This window comes from Gymnoscopelus braueri (assembly GCF_963280865.1).
Source record: "Gymnoscopelus braueri genome assembly, chromosome: 9".
In the NCBI taxonomy this organism is placed as follows: domain Eukaryota; kingdom Metazoa; phylum Chordata; class Actinopteri; order Myctophiformes; family Myctophidae; genus Gymnoscopelus; species Gymnoscopelus braueri.
Genome location: NC_137610.1, coordinates 16302785 through 16321846, shown reverse-complemented (window position 1 = coordinate 16321846; position 19062 = coordinate 16302785). Strand labels below are relative to the sequence as shown.

At 41.6% G+C, this 19062-nt stretch overlaps 1 protein-coding gene across 2 annotated transcripts; it reads right to left on the bottom strand.

Moving 5' to 3' along the window:
* Window positions 1-298: 298 nt before the first annotated feature.
* alpk3a (alpha-kinase 3a) lies at window positions 299-18844 on the bottom strand. Of its 2 annotated transcripts, XM_080437758.1 has the most exons (15): window positions 18789-18844; window positions 18173-18444; window positions 16901-17022; window positions 14744-14861; window positions 13259-14627; window positions 7746-9314; window positions 6329-7652; window positions 5670-5817; window positions 4956-5083; window positions 4828-4863; window positions 4200-4474; window positions 3871-3959; window positions 3551-3768; window positions 2431-2479; window positions 299-2260 (listed from the first exon to the last, which is right to left on the bottom strand). In XM_080437758.1, exons 2-15 carry the CDS (start codon window positions 18304-18306, stop codon window positions 1912-1914), a joined length of 5928 nt encoding a protein of 1975 aa, XP_080293884.1. In that variant the 5' UTR covers window positions 18307-18444; window positions 18789-18844; the 3' UTR covers window positions 299-1911. The 2 variants fall into 2 exon arrangements, with proteins under 2 accessions (XP_080293884.1, XP_080293883.1); XM_080437757.1 differs by having other exon boundaries at window positions 6329-9314.
* Window positions 18845-19062: the final 218 nt, after the last annotated feature.

The following is a 19062-nucleotide window of genomic DNA, read 5'->3' as shown; positions in this document are numbered from 1 at the left end:
TGTCTTTCGATATTGATTTAAAAATGTATAGACAACACACTCCTTTTAAAGACGTTTTTGTCTTTTACTGTATATTCCATATTGTACATACAGCCTATGCAATATCTCAGGAAATACTGTATTTAGATATCCACATTGAGGAATGAAGAATTTGAGTTAATTAATTATGAATTTTGAATTATATTAATTATTTATTAGTAATTATGCCTTGTGAAGAATTAAAAAACACTCAGAATTAATATGCAGATCATTCATGAATGCAAATGTTTTATACTTTTATTTTAGAAAATCAGCTGACACATAAGTACCAAAGAGTGAGATTGCACATTGTAAACCCACACATTTATTTATCTTATTCAGTCAGTCACTCACTCACTCCCTCAGGCACTCACTCAAATGTTGGCTAATTATTTTCACATTCACTCTCATACTTAGCCCATGACAGTTTTTCCCTTTTTGAGAAATTAGAAATGGCCTCTTGAGTCCTGTTGGAATTCATCAAGAAAGCTAATATGAGCTTGTGTAGAACTGCTTGCAAAGACCCCCAGGATTTGAATGGTTTAGGGTTGGTTTTCACAACAAACTTAAATTCTGCCTATGAGGGCGGATTCTGCCAATGCTTTTCAATGGAAACACAGCGTTTTTTTGCAGAAATACGCAAATGGCAATAAACCGCTCCGTTCCCATTGAAAAGCATAGGCAGAATCCGCCCTCATAGGCAGAATAAAATTTCGGTGTGACCTTGCCCTTAGTCCCATTTATTTATACAAGCAAATATATGAAATCAGAGGCATTACCATGCAGTCTCCCAAGCAGCAAATTGTCAACAACTAACCGAACACTGGCACTAAAAATTACACATTTCAACAAAGGAGTGGTCAACAGGCTTCTGAAAATCCCCAACCTGCAATTTCAGCTCTTTTTCCCAAGTATGTGTTTATCCCATGGTCCATGGGTCAAGTTTTAACTAGCTAATTAAATGTGTGGAACTCATTAAGAAGCTCTCCTTATTTCTGTGAACTGGCTTGTGAGTTTGAATGGCAATGAGCATGTGCACTGCCTTCCATAGTTAAAGACTTTATTGTTGTTGTACGCCCCTCAGACTTTTTCACTTACATTCAACAACACACAGCCCACAAGAAACTAAAATAAGGGTAAACTAAACCTTTTGTGACAACAATGCACACAAAAATCCCTCTTGTTAAAGAGGTGTAGTAAATCCATAGCCCAACTTTACTGTAGAGTTCTAGGAACATAGAAATATTGCATAACCTACAACTAAACATCACATGTCTAGAAATGACAACAAAAGCCTGACAAATACAGTACATCACAGATGTACGTAGCAGACGAGGCACTCCTTGCAGCTTTTAGTAATAGATACATCATGCTGCAGCTCATCTGCGGATGAGACGATGGACATTTTTTATCCATCCCACACACCATCACTTAAAATCAGGAAATAATAAAATGTTGACTTCTCTACTGAAGTCAGAAGTAGCAGAGAACGTGGTCTCTGGAACCCATAAGTTCTGACCTCTGTGCTTTCTAAGCAGTACTTCAAACCGCTGCGGTTTCATCTCGCCATGAATATTTTGTCCCACCGTGAATCTTTGGTCTGAACTAGGCTTAAACCATGCTCATACGGTATAAACCGTTTAGTTGCCACTTGCAGTCATAACAACTGAGAAATTCACAGTAAGGTTACATAACCCACACACATGGTAGGATCAACAGGCAATCCCTTCCCTTTTGTTCTTATTTTCTCCCAGTTCACAAAGAACTTGTACTTTTCCTGTCATTTGTTTATGTTATTCAACACCAACTTACACAGCGGTGGAAGTGTTACTAAAAAAAAGAGGCTGTCACAGTAAAACACTTGAAGTGTGAAAATGACATGGCCTTCCTTTTCTACCTTACTTGAACAACACCAAGGGTGTTGTCATTTGTGGGTTTGGTGTCCGATTTGTTGTCCTCTGTCTGCTGAGCCTTTCTGACCACCTTTGGACTAGAACTTGCCTTCTTGGATATCTGTGGACTGCCGGTTACTTTCCTTTGCAGCAGGGGGCTGTTGGAGCCTGTGCCCAACTTGCGATTAAGCATGGGGCTTCTGGAGCCCTTTGCCTTGGATGGCTGCTGCAGACTGTCCATGGTCTTCAGGGGGCGCAGGCCAAGAAGCCCACAGTAGTAGTTACATTGATGGTGGGTCAGGAATTGTTCAATTACTTTCGGGGAGCCATCCTCCATAAGACCTTGATAACTGGAGAAACAGAAGCCACTTTTTAACGGGACTGTGATTCAGCACTAAAATAGAATGTAATAGAATTGAATTCACACACACACACACACACACACACACACACACACACACACACACACACACACACACACAGAGAGAGACACGTTGCATGGATTAATTTAGGTACAAACCCTTTTGATTTGGTCACAACTCTAATATTAGTGAGCTTTCCTCCAACACCTGTGAGACAAAAAAAATCACAAATGTATTAATAAACAAATATGACTCCCTCTATATTCGGATTGTAATCGTTCCTATAGAGTGTTTGTTTGTTTGTTCAAATAACAGGGGTCACTCACACGAAACAGAAAGTAAATGTTCAGGTCATGATGCCAATTTTATCCAATCAGGAGAGAGAACTCAAACAGGATACAGGATAAACAAGGCAAATTGGAAGTGATGGGGGGAGTTTTCTCTCCTGATTGGATTACATTGGTAACCGTATCCTGAACTGAAAATTAAGAATTGGAGCTTCCTCCTCTATCATAGCAATTGGCGAGTGTTAGAAAATGCTTTATTCTCTCCAATCAGGATTCAGGACCTAGCTACCTTTCACTACAATCAAACAAAACATTGTAGAATTGTCTATGGGTCCAATCATTGCCAACACACTATCCATCTGGCGGTGCATACTGAAACAGTTGTCTATTGATTGCAGTTTTCACGCGCTCTCTCCCATTTGGCACAATAATGCTCTTCTTTCAGGATCTATACCGTTTTCTTTCTCACAATGGTCAAAAAAGGTGTTCATGTTTTAGGCGATATTTTTAACAATCAATGTCTCCGGTCTTTTCAGGACTTTTTCTATCTCAAGCATCGCACTGCACTCAAAACTTATGGTGTATACTTGGGATGCAGCTTTACCCCAACACCCTTTGGTACCAATAGTTACAACCAAGATCAAACTAGTAGCCTCAATATAAACGTATCTCTGTTAATACTAAACCACTCTTAGTTACAAATAGTTAGGAAAAGATCTTCCAGTCTTTCGATTTTGATTGGAATCGGCCTTCTGTTTGGAATATTATCTGCTCCTCATCTAAAAATCCAGCTCACCAGATTAGTCATTCTAAATTTATACATACATTCTTTTCATTTTTTGGAGCTAGAGAGACCACTATACCACTGTTGAAGAACAAACACTGTAGCAGTGAATGCTATCCGAATATACAGAGTAGAGGTATTTTACACATATTTTTACATTTTCAGAGTTACATTACTGTGTTGTACTAGTAGTATTAGTAGTATTACCCTCCAGCTGAGTGACCAGTAAGTTGCCATGGGTCCATTGATGGAGCCAGTGTTGGAAAGTGCAGCATTTCTGCTCCACCTCAGAGGTGGTTCTGGTGACCAGCCTGCCTTTAGCATCTATATAACAGTACTTCAGGAATACATCGTTTAGTTCACTCTCCACGGTGGCATACGGTACAGAGTTTGCTGGACGATACATCAGGTACTTAGGAATTACTCTGTAGGTACACAGAAGAAAAGGTTGATAAGCACAAAATGCTCCTTTTTACATGTTCTTTCTTTCATTCTGCAACTTTATTTTAAGTATTCATGTTACTTACTCTAGTGCACAGCCAAAGTTCTCAGGCACTCTAGCTTCAGCAGCAAATATTTTACAGTATTCCCGAATCAAGTTTTGGACTTTGCACTCCTGGAAAAACAAATAATGTATTTAAAAGTAATTACAATATATTACAGCATACTGTATGTGCATACAGAGATTTACCAAAAACACGAAGGTCACCAAGAGGTTAATAACATTTATCACGTCAAACAAGTTGCTTAATAGTTTGGTGTGCAAATCTCTTTATGCAAGTGTGACAGTGCTGTGTTGTAACACCTGAAATAAATTGCTCAGTGCTGTTCTGTAGACGTGCAATCAAACACTTACTTGCTTAGTAATTTCTTGGTTTCTCTCTGCCAGGTTGTTCCCCTCGTTGGTCCCATACGCAATTGGGTTTTTAATCTTGATGATACAGGTGCTTCCAGACTCAAATACAGGATCCAGGCCATAAATGACCTTTACCTTGCTGGCCTTGTGTGCACAACCCTCCCCAATTTGTGTCACCTCGGTCATGATGCGGCCAAAAAACCTTTCCCCCCAGGAGCCACAGTCTGCAAGGCCTTTAGTGAATAGCATAGGGATCATTTCTATTTCCTCTCCAACTGCAAGGAAGAACAAAAAAAAAAGAAAGAAAAAGAAAATCACATTTGTCAATAACATTTAATTTTATCCCAACTTCCAGATTCAAGGGTTGTAAAATTTTTGTTTTGTATTTTAAATAACATGTTCTAGGAAATAATTGTCTTATTAGGGCACGGTCACACCGCACTTTTATTTTACCTCTGGGGTGGAATCTGCCAATGGTTTGTCAATGAAAATGCGTGGATTCATGGTCTTGAGATGTTTTGACCATGAATCCACGCATTTGCATTGACAAAGCATTGACAGATTCCGCCCCAGAGGTAAAAAGTGCAGTGGGACCGTGCCCTTATGCTGTAATGCTGTTAACATTTACCTTCCAATTCGTCTTTTTGCAGGAACTCAGACATAACTGTAAAACATAAAATGCAGAGTCAAAAAGTAGGGAAAAACAGTTAATATTAGATCTAGACATCAATCGCATTTGCAGCAGGCCTCATTTACTGTCAACGCTGAGTAGGAAGTCGGTGGTGTCAGTCCCATATTCGTTAGTGATGGTGCAACCATACACCCCACAGTCTAGGCTGGATGCTTGGACAATAGCCAGGGCGACTTGGCTTTCATCTCCTCCACTGGATGGGGGGAAAAAAAGAAAAAACAGGGAGACACACATGAACACATGGCGCTGCATGAGCTCATTTGAAATGCACCTGCTCTCAAGAGATTGTGCACCCACAAGGGGGCAGTGTGGGACAAATGGTAGTGAGGGAGTTTTCTGCTGACACAGCAGCCAATAGCACATACTGTATATAGACCTTTAATGCCCTCTGGAGGTGGTGAACCAGTGTCTCAGCTTACAGGGTCTGTGTCTGGCCAGAATATTGCCTCTGTATGTCACAGCTGTGGGGTTCATGTGGTTACATGATCTAGAGAGCTCTGCAGCGAAAAGGGGACTGTGACACTGTTATGGGGTTCACTCAGTGGCCTAGCTAAAATGTGTTCATCCTCTGTAGATTATTGTTTCACATTTAGATCCAGTGCAGCTTAACCAGTCATGTTGGTTACTGAGGAATTCTCACATCAATAGCAATGGCGCAGCTTCTACATAGAGCAGATTGCTCGCAATTATAGAGGTGGCTTACATTAGCGTGATCGTGGGGCTTTGGTAGTGGGTGCGATTACAGACACATGGAGTTATTTAGTTGGCCAGGGATTTACCTTCGTTTGACCTCTAGTATCTCCTCTTCATCTCTGTACCACTTAATTGTGCAGTCACTCAGCACGTTGAAGAACTGGCACCAGAGTTTCAGGTGTCCAGAGGCGTCTGGGAAGGGCTCCCCCCTGATCTTGCGAATGACCTGAGGAGCTGGTGGTTTGTGACAGAGAGGGGGCCATCAGTAAGCACAAGGTAAATATATACTGTAATAGAGTGGAGACTTTCTAATATTTCCAGTTCCTCAAGCTGCAATACATTGACCAGCAGGGGCGGTAAGAGTACTGTTTCTTAACATACGGTACATATTACTCAAGTAGAAGTAATATTACTTCACTTGTGTTGAAAACTACAAGTAAAAGTTCTAACGTAGCCCTTTGGGAGACTACTTTTGAGTTACAATTAATTAGTTTTATATGCGATTACAATTAAATCCTTAAAGTACATGAAAAAACTATTCAATGCCAGTATAGATGTTACTGTACTTTCCACCCCTGCTGACAAGTCTTACATGCCTATGAATTTTGACAGAAATGATCATGTCTTGAACTACTTGTAATAAACCCTCACCCACAGGTCAAGACTAAGGCAATGGGAAATCTGTGAAATTATATAGAGTTACAAAACCACAACAGATGGAATTCAGACCAAGTGAGCACTTTACCTTTGAATGGATCCAGCTTCTGCTTCTCTTCTGGCTTGGTGTCTGGCTCCTCCTTTGGAGCCTCTTCCACAACCGTGGGCACCTCCAGAGTAGCCTTTCGGCGGCTCAGCAAAGGGGAGCGCTTCTCCATTGGTGGGGTATGTTGTGCCATGGGGGCCTGGAGCAGTAATGCTGCCCTGCGAGCCTGGCTGGGTGACATGTACGGGACTTCTTTCTTGCTTTGGGATTCCACCAGGGTGCCCACAAGGTCCAGCTTCTGCTTCTCTTCTGGCTTGGTGTCTGGCTCCTCCTTTGGAGCCTCTTCCACAACCGTGGGCACCTCCAGAGTAGCCTTTCGGCGGCTCAGCAAAGGGGAGCGCCTCTCCATTGGTGGGGTTTGTTGTGCCATGGGGGCCTGGAGTAGTAATGCTGCCCTGCGAGCCTGGCTGGGTGACATGTACGGGACTTCTTTCTTGCTTTGGGATTCCACCAGGGTGCCCACAAGGTCCTGGAGTAACGCTGCCCTGCTAGCCTGGCTGGGTGACATGTATGGGGCTTCTTTCATGCCTTGGGATTCCAGGGTGCCGACAGGGGCTTGGAGTAACGCTGCCCTGCGAGCCTGGTTGGGTGACATGCATGGGGTTTCTTTCATGCCTTGGGATTCCAGGGTGACTGTCGGGGCCTGGAGTAATGCTGCCCTGCGAGCCTGGCTAGGTGACATGTACGGGGCTTCTTTCTTGCCTTGGGAGTCCAGGGCACCTACGGCAATAGCTATGCCCTCTTCCTCCTCACTTGTCGATTTGGGGATGAAGATTTTGCGTCGGGCCCCAGAGGCCAACTCCTCCGGCGTGGCAGAGCGGATGAGCGACACACTGTCCCTCCGTTTCAGCCGGGGGCTGCTCTCACAGGAGAGGGAGGAGGTCGGTGTCGATCCCCCACTGAGTTCCTCGCCAGCCTTGTCACCCTGGAAGTCACCCACGGTGATGGCAGGGACAGACGTTGCAGCCTGAGTGTCTGATCCAGGAGCAGTTTTGGGCAGAAACCTGCGGAGACTGGCTGGACTCAACGATGGAGGTGTGGGGGCTTTAAAGCCCAGTCGGTCAACGGTGGGTTTATCTCTGTGGAGCTCCTCAGCAGTTGTATCAGGATGTGTTCTGGACTCATTGATGGGTTTATCCATTCCAGTGTCATTGACAACTGTATTTTCTGTTGTTTTAACCAGTGTGAAGACATCTGGGGTTGCCTCTGTTGACATTTGAACTCTACTTCCCACAGAGGGGCTGTTCTCTATTATATTCTCTGTTATTGCTTCTCTGTGTTGTTCCTTCCTGTGAGTTTCATCAGACTCGAGGGTAATATTAGTTTTAAGATCGTGTGCTACTCCTATCCCGTAAAGATCTTGTGTTTGTGTATACTCAATTTGAGTGGGCCGTTTGACTCCAGGTGGGCTATCATTACAAGTGATAGAGATTGGTGGGATCACAAACATTGGCATTTTGGGAACTTCATCTCTCTGTGGGGTATCTAAGACAGGAGGATTTATGGGTACATGTATATCATCCCCAAAGTTGCTGTCATCAGTAAAGGAAACATTTATAATAGGAAGTGTTGAATAGTCCCTCTGAAGGACCTGCTCACCGGGTTGTGTATTTGGCTGCTCTCCGTTATCTCTATTCTCTATTTTGTTGTCTACTTGCGCAATATCCTGTACTTTCTCCATTTGTGGGAGCTTGTCTTCATTTGGCAGACTTTTCTGTGTGGGTCTAATGCCTTCAATCATTGGAGAAATGTTCATGTTATGTTCTGAGAATCTTAGGTCTTGCATATCAGTTGCATCATCTCTTTGAGAAATGAGAGGCTCTGAATCTGGTTGGTTCGTTAGTGGCAGCACAGACTCTATGACCTCAGAGTCAGGCTCCATTATTTCAATTTGCGGGATTATGATTTGACCATTAACCCTTACCTCTGGTGCTATTACTTTAATATCGGGGATGTCTGCAATTGCATAAGTGAACACTTTTATTTCTGGAACATTCTCTGTTTTCCCATACAAGTTTTCCCTGCCATCTTGATTTGTCACCTTAGTGGGTTCTTCAGATCTACAGACGTTGCCTCCCTTCCTTTGTGTCTCTGATTCACTCTTTGATTCGCCCAAGTCCTCTGTTCTTATCTGAGTCAATCTTGCGTTCTCTGTTTCAAACTCTCTGTCAATAGTAAGGGTCTGCAGATCATTTCCTTGTGAACTATAGCTACTCCCTTCACTGCTCTCAACTTCTGAAAGTGCCTGGTCTGGTATTTTTAGACTGTTAACGTCTAAATCATTCACCAAAGCAGAAGTGAACACTTCTTTCAATGCACTTCCTTCATCATTTCCTTCCAACTCTGACGTAGAATTCTTTTCTACATTGGGATCATGGTTGTCAATGTTTCCAACTACCACAGGAGTGCACGTTTTTAGTGTTTTTAGGCCATCTAATTTGTCTGGGGATACAGTGGCAGGGAATTCGGCATTCATTCCCTGAGTAAGTTGACCACATTCCATTTCAGCTTTGAAATTCTCATTCTTAACACTGTCAGGTGCTATGGTGTTCTCATCCATTATCAGAATAACTGGCACCTGAATTGGTGACTTAGAATCACATGTTTCTATTCTCTCTTTGAGAGAAGCTATTCTCCATTCATCAAACCCAGTACTATTTATATTTGGACATGGCTGTACCTTTGATTTCACTTCATCATTCTCTTCTTTCTGCAGAGGACTTGGATACTGATGAACTTGTGTCTCCAGGTCACCACCAAGACTGTTGATGTGAATCTCCTTATTGTGCAAAGTTTCAGTAAGATTTTCATTGGGCGAGATAATAGATCTAGGAAGACCCCAGGAAGACATTGTTTCTTCTGTTGTGCTTTTGTGATCAGGCCCTGGTGAAACCATAAGGACTGTTGGTATTGGTTCCGGTGCAGGAACAACTTCGATGATAGGGATGTTCTGGGAGTCTTGTGCAACCTGACAGGAATTAAACAAACATTTTAGATCACGTTAAAACCTGTGCATGATAGTCATTGTTTAATAATGAACTCCATGAAACATACCATAACTCATACAGGTTTTGCATGCAAAATCTGTTTCTATAATTTTAATGTGACAGTGGTGCAGATGCCTGATGCAGAGCCTATTGCAGACAAACATTACAAAGAATTACGTTTGTCATGGCTAACCATGTGACTATAAGGTGTGTCAAATGTATGGTGACCTTTTACTTTCACAATGCTACTTTTAGATTGAGGAAAGTTCTTTTATATATGTCAACATAAAGATGAAACCTAACACAGATTTGGACAAATTGTGTTTTGCACAAGAGAGAGATTTGTCTGTTGAAAAACAGTATAGAATAGTAGGAAGTGTTTATTAACTTGTAAATAGCAATGGTTGAAAATGTGGGGAAACATGTTATAAGTAACGCATCAACTTATTCCATGAAATTCTCCACAGCATGTCACTGTGAGGGAAACATTTCAAATTTAACCCCAACTAATTAACAAGTTTATTATCCCGCCATGGCTGGAAGGCTGAAGGCGAGGGATTATGTTTTCACTCCTGTGAGTCCGTCTGTCCGTGTCTGTCCGTCTGTAAACAGCTAATCTCGGGCACTGCTGGACCGATTGGCAAGCAGACTCCTGGGAGGCTAAGGAAGAACCTCTGCCCCAAAGTTGGCCTGTTATAGCGCCCCCATGAGGGCAATGTTTGCAAAACAAATTGTTTGCTACCACTCCTACAGCTACCACTCCTCACGCAAACCGCAACACATTATCTCTGTAGTTATGTGATCAAGACCTATCTATCAGATTTCTCATATTCCATTCCGATTGGCCCGTTTTGCACAAAATGCCCCAATCCTGAACGTTGCGTCTGATTGCCGTGAACTTTGCATGCACATTCCCACTAGGCCAAGGAAGAACTGTCACGCATTTTTTCAAATCAGCCTCATGGTGGCGCTATGACAGATTGCAACACTTTGCTGGTGTTCAAGCATACCGAAATGGGTAAATCCCCTTTGGAGTGACTGAACTGGTAAGGGAGGTTTAAATTATTAATTTACCTGTTGGGTGGAAACAGCAGGGGAAAGGGAAATTCCCACATGCTTGAAACAGGTGTGGTGTTTCAAAGAGTGCACAGGCTAGTGACTGTCACTGAATGAGCTCTTGTACCATGGCAAGGGACCATTATGTCATTCCACATGGGTTACTTATTCACTCTCCAGTTTACTCTCAGTTATTTATGGAGCACATGTTCGGGACATTAAAATAAGTTGTCAACAAGACATCTAATGGAGATATTCCACAGAAAGAAAATATAATTCAAATGGCAGAATACAGAGATGCAAGTATTTCCCCGTAAGCTCATCATTGATAAATCATAGTATTAATCAAAGTTAACACAGACAATGCATTCCATCCGCCTGTTTTTATTGCTCTTGTCACTAAATATTGTGGGTGACACAAATTTAACAAACCCTCTGTGAAATCATTACAATAGGATTGGACAGGTGAAACCAGCAAGTAAACAGAAGTCAGAAGCAAGTAAAAAGAAGCTTTCAATGGAAGGGAACTGGAGTCACATTCATAGTCAAATAACTAAAAATAACAGAGAGGCAATAAGTAAACCTTCTTTTAACGGAAGTCCCTCTCGTGAGCAAACACAGTTCAGGTGAATGCTCCAAGTTCCTCCAACAACACAGCCATAAAGTATATTATGACAATATCAAGACAGGGGAAGTCACAGTTCCACATTATGTAGAAAACCGGTGCTTGGCAGCAGGTGCAAACCAGTGTGTGAACAGAATGGAGTGAGTGGAGCAGATCATTTTACTGCACGTTCCTCTAATCCACAACAAACCACACATCAGACATAGGAAGTTAACCACCTAAACCCTATTATACTTTGTTGTAATTCAAATAGTGAAAATAGACAATTTGCTATTTTCACAGAATGTTTGCCTATAACTGAACATAACCAGAGTAGGGAGGTTAGGGTTCATGTGGTTAATGAAAAGGATTGCCATTCAACAATCTCTCTTGAAATGTACACCTATCTCTTTATGAACAATTACAGTACCTTATCTTATACCTGATGATGTGGCAGTCATCAAACGACACATTTCATAGACTGAGACCAAATAAACTGAGCAACTTGAGCTTATACCTCAACTTATAAAATGTAAGGCTGGTTTGCTTTGAAACTTGCTGTGGACATTCATGCTCCCCAGAGAAGGAACCCTTGACCTTTCCTCTTTTGCCACCCTCAGGCCAAGTTGTCTTTGATCTAATAGGCAGATTACAGGATGGACACTATTGATAATAGACGCTATTGATAATAGACCTTAAAACCACATACCCTTCTTACCCCCATTTCTAGCCCCACTAGTGAGACCGTGGGTGTCTAGATGGCAATGTAGGTTGGTCCAAAGGAGCAGCCCAACCTCTAGGGGCCGCTAGCAGGGCTTTTTAATACCCAAACTATTTTGATCATACAGACATGTAATTTCAAAGAGATGTTCACTCATAACATTAAGCAAAAACCCATGAGTTCCTTTACAATGGAGACTACTTCAAATATAATAATTCAACAATTTAACTACATCTATCAGCTTTCAATACTAATGCATGCAAGGGCTAAATGATCACAGCATTATGATATTCATTCCTTACACATAAAACATGAAATAATCCTTAAACCTCATTTATATTATGTTGCACACTGGTGTTGCTTATTGGAAACAACTGATTTTCAAGCTTACAAGACAATCCAATGGCTTATAGAGTTGAACTATGATAATATATAGACTACTAAGTACAAGGCACAAACTAGCACTCTGCAAATAGAAAGCCTTCCTCCCTCCACTTCAGATGAGAAAGAGGTTTATTTTAAGATGTGGGGGTCGGCAAAGAATTTGGCCAATGTGGAGAGGTCCTTGATTCATGCTGAGACCCGCTTCAGACTCCAACCAACTCGCCGGCTACACAACCCACTGTCTGCATATTTAGCTCAGTTTATAATGCCAGAATCACCTCTGACATTCAGGCTTCACAACTATACCTCTGACACATGAGATAACGGCACACTTACCACAATCAACCTTAAAGATTGCTTCATTAAATAATACTGTGTAGTATGTAGTTTAGACTATATTTACACATACCATTACCCACCCACTGGTGCAATAAGAATAAGGGTTTATTCAAAGTGGCCCCTTTTGATGCACTTTATCACTTTTTGATTACTCTTTTGTTGCTTCTACACTTTTAAGTATACTGTAGTATCTTAGTATATAGTATATACTAATTGGCCAGAGTCTCCCAGGCGCCTATACTAGGCCCCGACCTTTTTTCCCTTGACACCAAAATCTTTGCTGAAAATAGCCGATCTATAAGCTCTGTTAAATCCAGCCATCTAGTTCATGCTTAGATGCACAACTTCCAATTTGTGCCGTGTTATGCTGGTTCCTTATTTTCCCTGGCTATGTTGTGTGTGTCTGTGTTTGTGTGTGTGAGGGAGAGGGAGAGGGGGGCGTGCTCTCGAGTGACGCACTTAGGTCGCACGGTCTCTCACATGTCCATTCAGGCTAACTCACCCACCCCCCCACTGCCACTGTATGCTGTAGAAGTAACTGGTGTTCCTTGACTGTCAACATTTCCTGGGATAGGCTGTCTTAGTGTGAGTCTGTAGTTGAAGATTTCAGTAATTGTTTTGTTCATAATCTACCGCACACTCTGTATGTTCAAGAAAGTGCGGTTCATACATAGTTTACATAGTTTGTGCTGAAGGCCAGAGGAAGCTCATTTCACGTCTCTTGTCACACAAATGTGCAGTCTATAAATAACTCCTAAGAGGCTGTCTACGTCTGTGCAAAACATGGTCACCATGTTGTCAGTCAACAAGGCACAACTCACCTCTTTGATGGCTGGAGCCCCTGGCATGGCTACTGCTTTGACCAGACCTGGCCTGTCCACCTCCACAGACACATCCATTGGTTCCACAGCCTTCTTAGCATCCTCTGCCCCCTGCTGTGTAGAATAAGCTATGCTCTCTTGTGGTTCTTGATGAGTTGGAGTGAAGTCTGCGTATGAACCACCGTATAAAATACGAGCCACTTGTTCATGTGGCGTTAATGGCGACACTTGTTGTTCCACAGTGTTTGAACTCTCCTGTGCCTGACTCAGCTCCATGGGTACGTCTTGTGTAAGAGGTTTTGAAAGTTCTAGTTTGCGCTCTGGTTGTGGTGGGGTTTCTGGTTGCGAGAACGGGTGATCAACCTCTCTCTCCTCGTGTTTGTTATGATCATGAACGTCCTTCTTATTCTTACCAAAGAAGAAATCTTTGACTGAGTGGAGCACAGAGGAGATGGAGGCCTGGATGTCATGTTTGTCATGTTTGTCATGATCCTTATGAGGCTTATCATCCTTTTTAACATTTAGGGCATTGCTTCGTGATGCCTCTGACAGCCTTTCGTTGTCATCCTCTCTCTCCAATTCTTTCTCTCCTCCTTCATGCACTTCTGCTAGTGAGTTTTCTCTTTCCTTTGCATCCCTCTCTTTACCTTTTCTCTCTTGCTCTCTTTCTTCCTTGTTACTGGCATCTACAATAGATGTATCCATCTCTGTAGGTTTCTCAACACGTGATAATGTCTTTTTCTCCTCGGATGTATTCATTTCTGGAGGTTTCTCCACATGAGATAATGTCTTTTTCTCCTCAGACGTATCCATCTCTTTAGGTTTCTCCACACGTGATGATGTTTTTTTCTCGGCAAGAAACTGTGCCAAACCTATCCCTCCATCATATGAGTTTTCACCTCCATTTCCCATCATATGAATTCTGTTATTACTGCTGCTGCTGCTGCTACTGCTGCTGCTGCTGCTAAGTCCTGCATCTACACCATTCACAATCTTTATCTTCTTTTTGGCCAATGTTTCTCTGGAGGGAGACCTGTCCATCTTGTCCACATTATTGTCTGTGGACATCACAGGTGCTGCTGCCTTCTCAACTACAGCGCTGAGCCCGTTAGGTTTTGGAGCAGCAGGCTCCTCCTGAGATGGGATCGGTCGCTTCCTCAGGTCTTGCTGAACGGGAGTCTCCTTGCCCTTCTTACTGTCCTCCAACTCCTTCTTCTTGTTTTCCGCTTTCTGCTTCAGCTTGGCAAAGAACCTCTGATGGATCTTGTATTCACTCATGGTGCCAACCTCCAAGACTCCTGAGCAAGAGACAATGCCCTTGCTGTTGCTGGCCGAGGCCTGATAGATTGCCGCGTCGTCCAACGTGCAGCTGAAAAGAGAAAATATCATATTAACAAATACGTACTGTGATAGATAAAATGTTAACATATCCATCAAAATGCATACCTTTGTAGTTTAACTACTGGTGTTTTCTCATTGTCTTACTTGTAAATATGAAGGCTGTGAGTTTTTCCATTGCGGCGAACCTCATATTTTGGGAGCCCACAGTAACGGTCCATCTCCGTATCATCTTTATACCACTTCAGATCTGGAGCTGGATAACCTGTCGACATGTATAAAGCATTACTCGAATGCTATACTGGAAGCACTATTGCCCGGTGTAGTGTGCTTTATCACGTAATATCCAGCCTTTATTTGCCCTGGGAGAGAGGTGTAATGAAAGGAGGGTGATAAGCTTGCACTGATTGGACAGTGCAAGCCATGTCTTCCCCTGGGGGTTATACGGGACCTGACTAATCAGCCTGAATTGGCATTGTGAGTGATGTCACTGCTGAAGGAGTTCAGCATGATGAAAATAGCGACCTGTGCAGTGGTGTAAAGTAACTAAGTACATGTACGCAAGTACTGTACTTAAGTGCAATTTTTAGGTATTTTTACTTTACTGGAGTATTTCCAATTTTCTGTACTTTTACTTCTACTCCACTACATCTCAGAGGCAAATATTGTACTTTTACTCCACTACAATTATTTGAAAACTTTAGTTACTACTTTGTAGATTTTAATTATTACTACAAAACCACTTCAGCCCTATATACATTTCGGCCATTTGAAAATAGCCGATCTACAAGCTCACAATGCGTCGCATCAAAAGATTTGTAGACATTTATATATTTGAAAACTTGTGAAAGTATATTTTGATACCAATACTTTTGTACTTTTACTCAAGCAATGAGTGACCATTCACAGAATGGCTGCGGAATGGCAAGGCAAGGAAGCCAGCAGTACCTGTTGTGTTTTCAACCAACTCCCTCCCCACTGTGTCTGGGAATCCCAGCAGGACTACCATCTCATTTGGCGGGGCAGGTCCTCATCCCCTGATTGTAATGTTAACCACATGAACCCTAGTGTCCCTATTCTGGGAATGACATAATAGGTGAAAGTTCAGCAAAAATAGGTGAACATTTCCGATCAATGCGTTGCATTGTGAGTTTGTAGACTATTGTCGGCTATTTTTAGCGATTTTTGGTGTAGAGAGAAGAAAGGAGGGGACCAAGTATAGACCCCTGGTCTGGGGGACCCCGGTCAACAAAGTATAGGGTTGGTTCATATATTATTCAATGAAAGTGATGATGAAATGCTATTTTCTCCTTGTATTTGTGAATCAATCAGGCTATTTTATGTAATAATCAAATTATCAACGGCCAAGGCCTGGCTGATAATCTATATACTGTACAGCACAAGGCATCATTTTATTACATTTAAATCTGTTATATTTTTCACACATTTTTCACACAAAAAATCGATAACTATTTAGATAGAAGATCTTTCGGGCTGTTGCAACATGACTGTGGTCTGTAAAATAGGAGACCTACTTGAATTTGTAAGTATAACATCTCGTAAAACCTGCTTCAATGGGCTGTTTGCAATAACCTCACGTCACCAGGATTTTCCACATGGAGGAAAACCTGGTTTTCATTCCAAACTGACTATATCACCGGTCTAGGCCACGTCTATCTAGAATTCCCCAAGTGGTTTCCGGTTATGTATCCGGTTGGCGCCGCTTTGTTTTTGTTTCCCCACATGAATGCCAAATCAAGACTAGTCTAGTCTTGCCAGTTGCTCTACGAGTTGGAATAAAACATGAATATACTAAACGATTATAAATACCAAACAAAATGATTTTACCAAATAAAACAAATTATGATGCCTCTGGCCAAGGGGAATCAATTTGGAGGAGCACAGGCGCTCTTGGTTTCTGTTCCTGTTTCCACCCGCCTGGTGACACCGTTATATCTGCTCTAAATCAGATCCAAAAACTGCTAAAAGGAGTTGATCCCAGTCTAGTTTGCACTGTCACTATGACATTGATTATGCAGTTCAACTAGTTTGTTACAAAAACAAACAGCAATGCATCTCACAACAAAGAAACACTGCACGATTCATTATAAATTATATCCACCATTGTCAACAGACACTTAAAACAATGGGCTTCTGTCCTCTGTTGTGACATGAAATTAACCACATCCTGTCTGATACCGTGGCCTCATGATGCAGTAGATAATCTGAAACCATTCCATCACATGACCAAATGACAAGCAGAAGCATGCGGAACAAAAGCGTGGTTGTTCAATGCAGGCTTACCTGACACAACACAGGTGAACTTCACATTACAGTTTTCTGACACTGCCTTTGTTTTGAGGGTGCTGTCAAAGGATGGCTGTATGTCCTCTGTCAGCTGTGCCATCACAGTACATAATGTACTCCTGGAAGGGAAACACTGTTGCTTTAGAGAATGTTCTTCAATCGCATGTTGCTGCTATCAAAGCAATAGTAAAGTCACTCGGATGACATCCGAGATCCGAGTGACTTCAGTACATTGCATTCCAATTACTTGATTATTCAACTGTGGTTAAGAGGAAAGGGAATAAGATGTTAATTTAAATTAAAAGTCGTGAAGAGACATTGAAATTAGATTTTCCTCAGGGGTTGAAAAGGTAACGCAGTTACATACAACGTGAGACATCAAACAAGGCAAGGCTGGAAATCTGAAACTGAAGTCAATATTTATCAATAAAACTGAACTCATCATTTGACAACATTGCTTACGTCATGGTTAACAGGTGTGCAGGTTTGCTGTTTCATTCATGGGCTCAACTGGGAGGTGTTATTAAGATGTTAGTTGGGGAGGAATGTTGTAAAAGTATTGATTACCTCATAGGCCTGTAGTGAGAATACCGTGAATAGCTATTCGGAGAGGAGGATAAAGGGAACTCATCAGTTACCTACGACGACAGTTATCTACGACTATTATTGTTATGCTTTCCAGGAACTCAACCTTACTTGTAAGATGCAATGAGGGATTTATTGAATATTTTCCATTCTTAAAAAGCTTCAAATTGTATTTACTTATGATAGCCACAGAATTTGAAAGATATGTTCACGCTAAATTGTTGTGAATTATAACTGAAGAACTCTTAAAAATATGATTATTGATACTGTATGGTTGTGTTTGTGCACATTACTAAACTCTGAAAACGAACTCTCAAATGTTGTCATTTTTAACCAGCTGGGGACATCCTAAATACATTTTATTGTAAAATAATAATAATAATAATAGAAATTGTTCTGCAATCCATTTAAGCATTGTTCCTCTGTTACTACACATAGGCCTATTTGCCAATTTAAGCTTAATTTATACTTTTTCATACCAAGTGAAAATGTGTTGTTGTTTTTTTTCAGTGGGCGACACTGCTGTAGGATGAGGCTTTGCTATAACCTCTGGATATATTTCACCGCTACATTCTGAAAGCATTCCATCACCTGGTCAAACAGCTGACACTGGGTACCTTTTAGTAAGAGTTGAAGAGATGAACACTGACTTACACGTAGAGTACAGATTCATAAATCATCTACCTGTTTTCAGGCCTGACATTGGAGAGATAAGTACTCCGACCCTCAGGGCGGCCATTGGAAAGGCTGCTCTCCTCTTCACTGCTTGTCCTCCCATTGGAAGAGTAAGAACGGGGCATTGGCCGTCTGGAAGTCATTGTCCGTGGAAGTAATTCACAAATGGAACTTCCAAAGAAAAAAATGCACCACGATCAACTCCTTAATGTAAACAGGCTCAGCTTGTCAAGGTTCAGTGTCCTGTTTTGAGTTGAAGTGTGTTATCCATGAAAAAGCCACTATGAAGGAACAAAGAAAAGTTAAATATGATTTACAGGAACATTAATGAAAGCTATTTAATTAAATAGTAATAATAATAAAGTTACGCTACGTAAGTCATCATGTTTAAACTAATATTATTGAACTAAAAGACAGAGCTCACAGCCTATACTGTTCCTGTACCAAGAAGAGCACCAAGAAGAGCACTTGAATTGGAAGAAGTTATAAATAGGATCAAATACTTTGCTGTTGAAGGGCTGTAAGCACATAACATAACACTATGACATTCTATTTATCTTGAAGATATTAACATGAACTTAATGTACACCAGAGAGCATAAAACACTGTAAATTGGCCAACTTACCATTGAGCTCTTTTCTGAGTTCCTTTGGGTGCATTAGTCCAACAGAGAGTTCTCTGCAATTGTCAACCTCGGTCCCCGGGCATACATGTGTTGCCAGCAGGGGTCTATTTATAGCAGGCCTACAAATAGGTGCAAGTGCACATCACACTTTCCACAACTAGCCATAAGACTTACTTACATAGATGCCTAAAAGATCAAATAAATGAATAGAGCAGTGGTTCTCAAACATTTTCTTGTCAAGGACCCCCATTTAAAATAGATTATGGGACCCCCA

Excerpts from the sequence above, each read along its gene's own strand:
- alpk3a (XM_080437757.1), bottom strand. The coding sequence starts at position 18,306 with ATGACTTCCAGACGGCCAATGCCCCGTTCTTACTCTTCCAATGGGAGG. Across the intron at positions 17,023-18,172 it reads AATGTCAGGCCTGAAAACAG|GAGTACATTATGTACTGTGA; the intron begins GTAGATGATTTA and ends TTTCCCTTCCAG. Across the intron at positions 4,475-4,827 it reads GCAAAAAGACGAATTGGAAG|TTGGAGAGGAAATAGAAATG; the intron begins GTAAATGTTAAC and ends TCTTCCTTGCAG.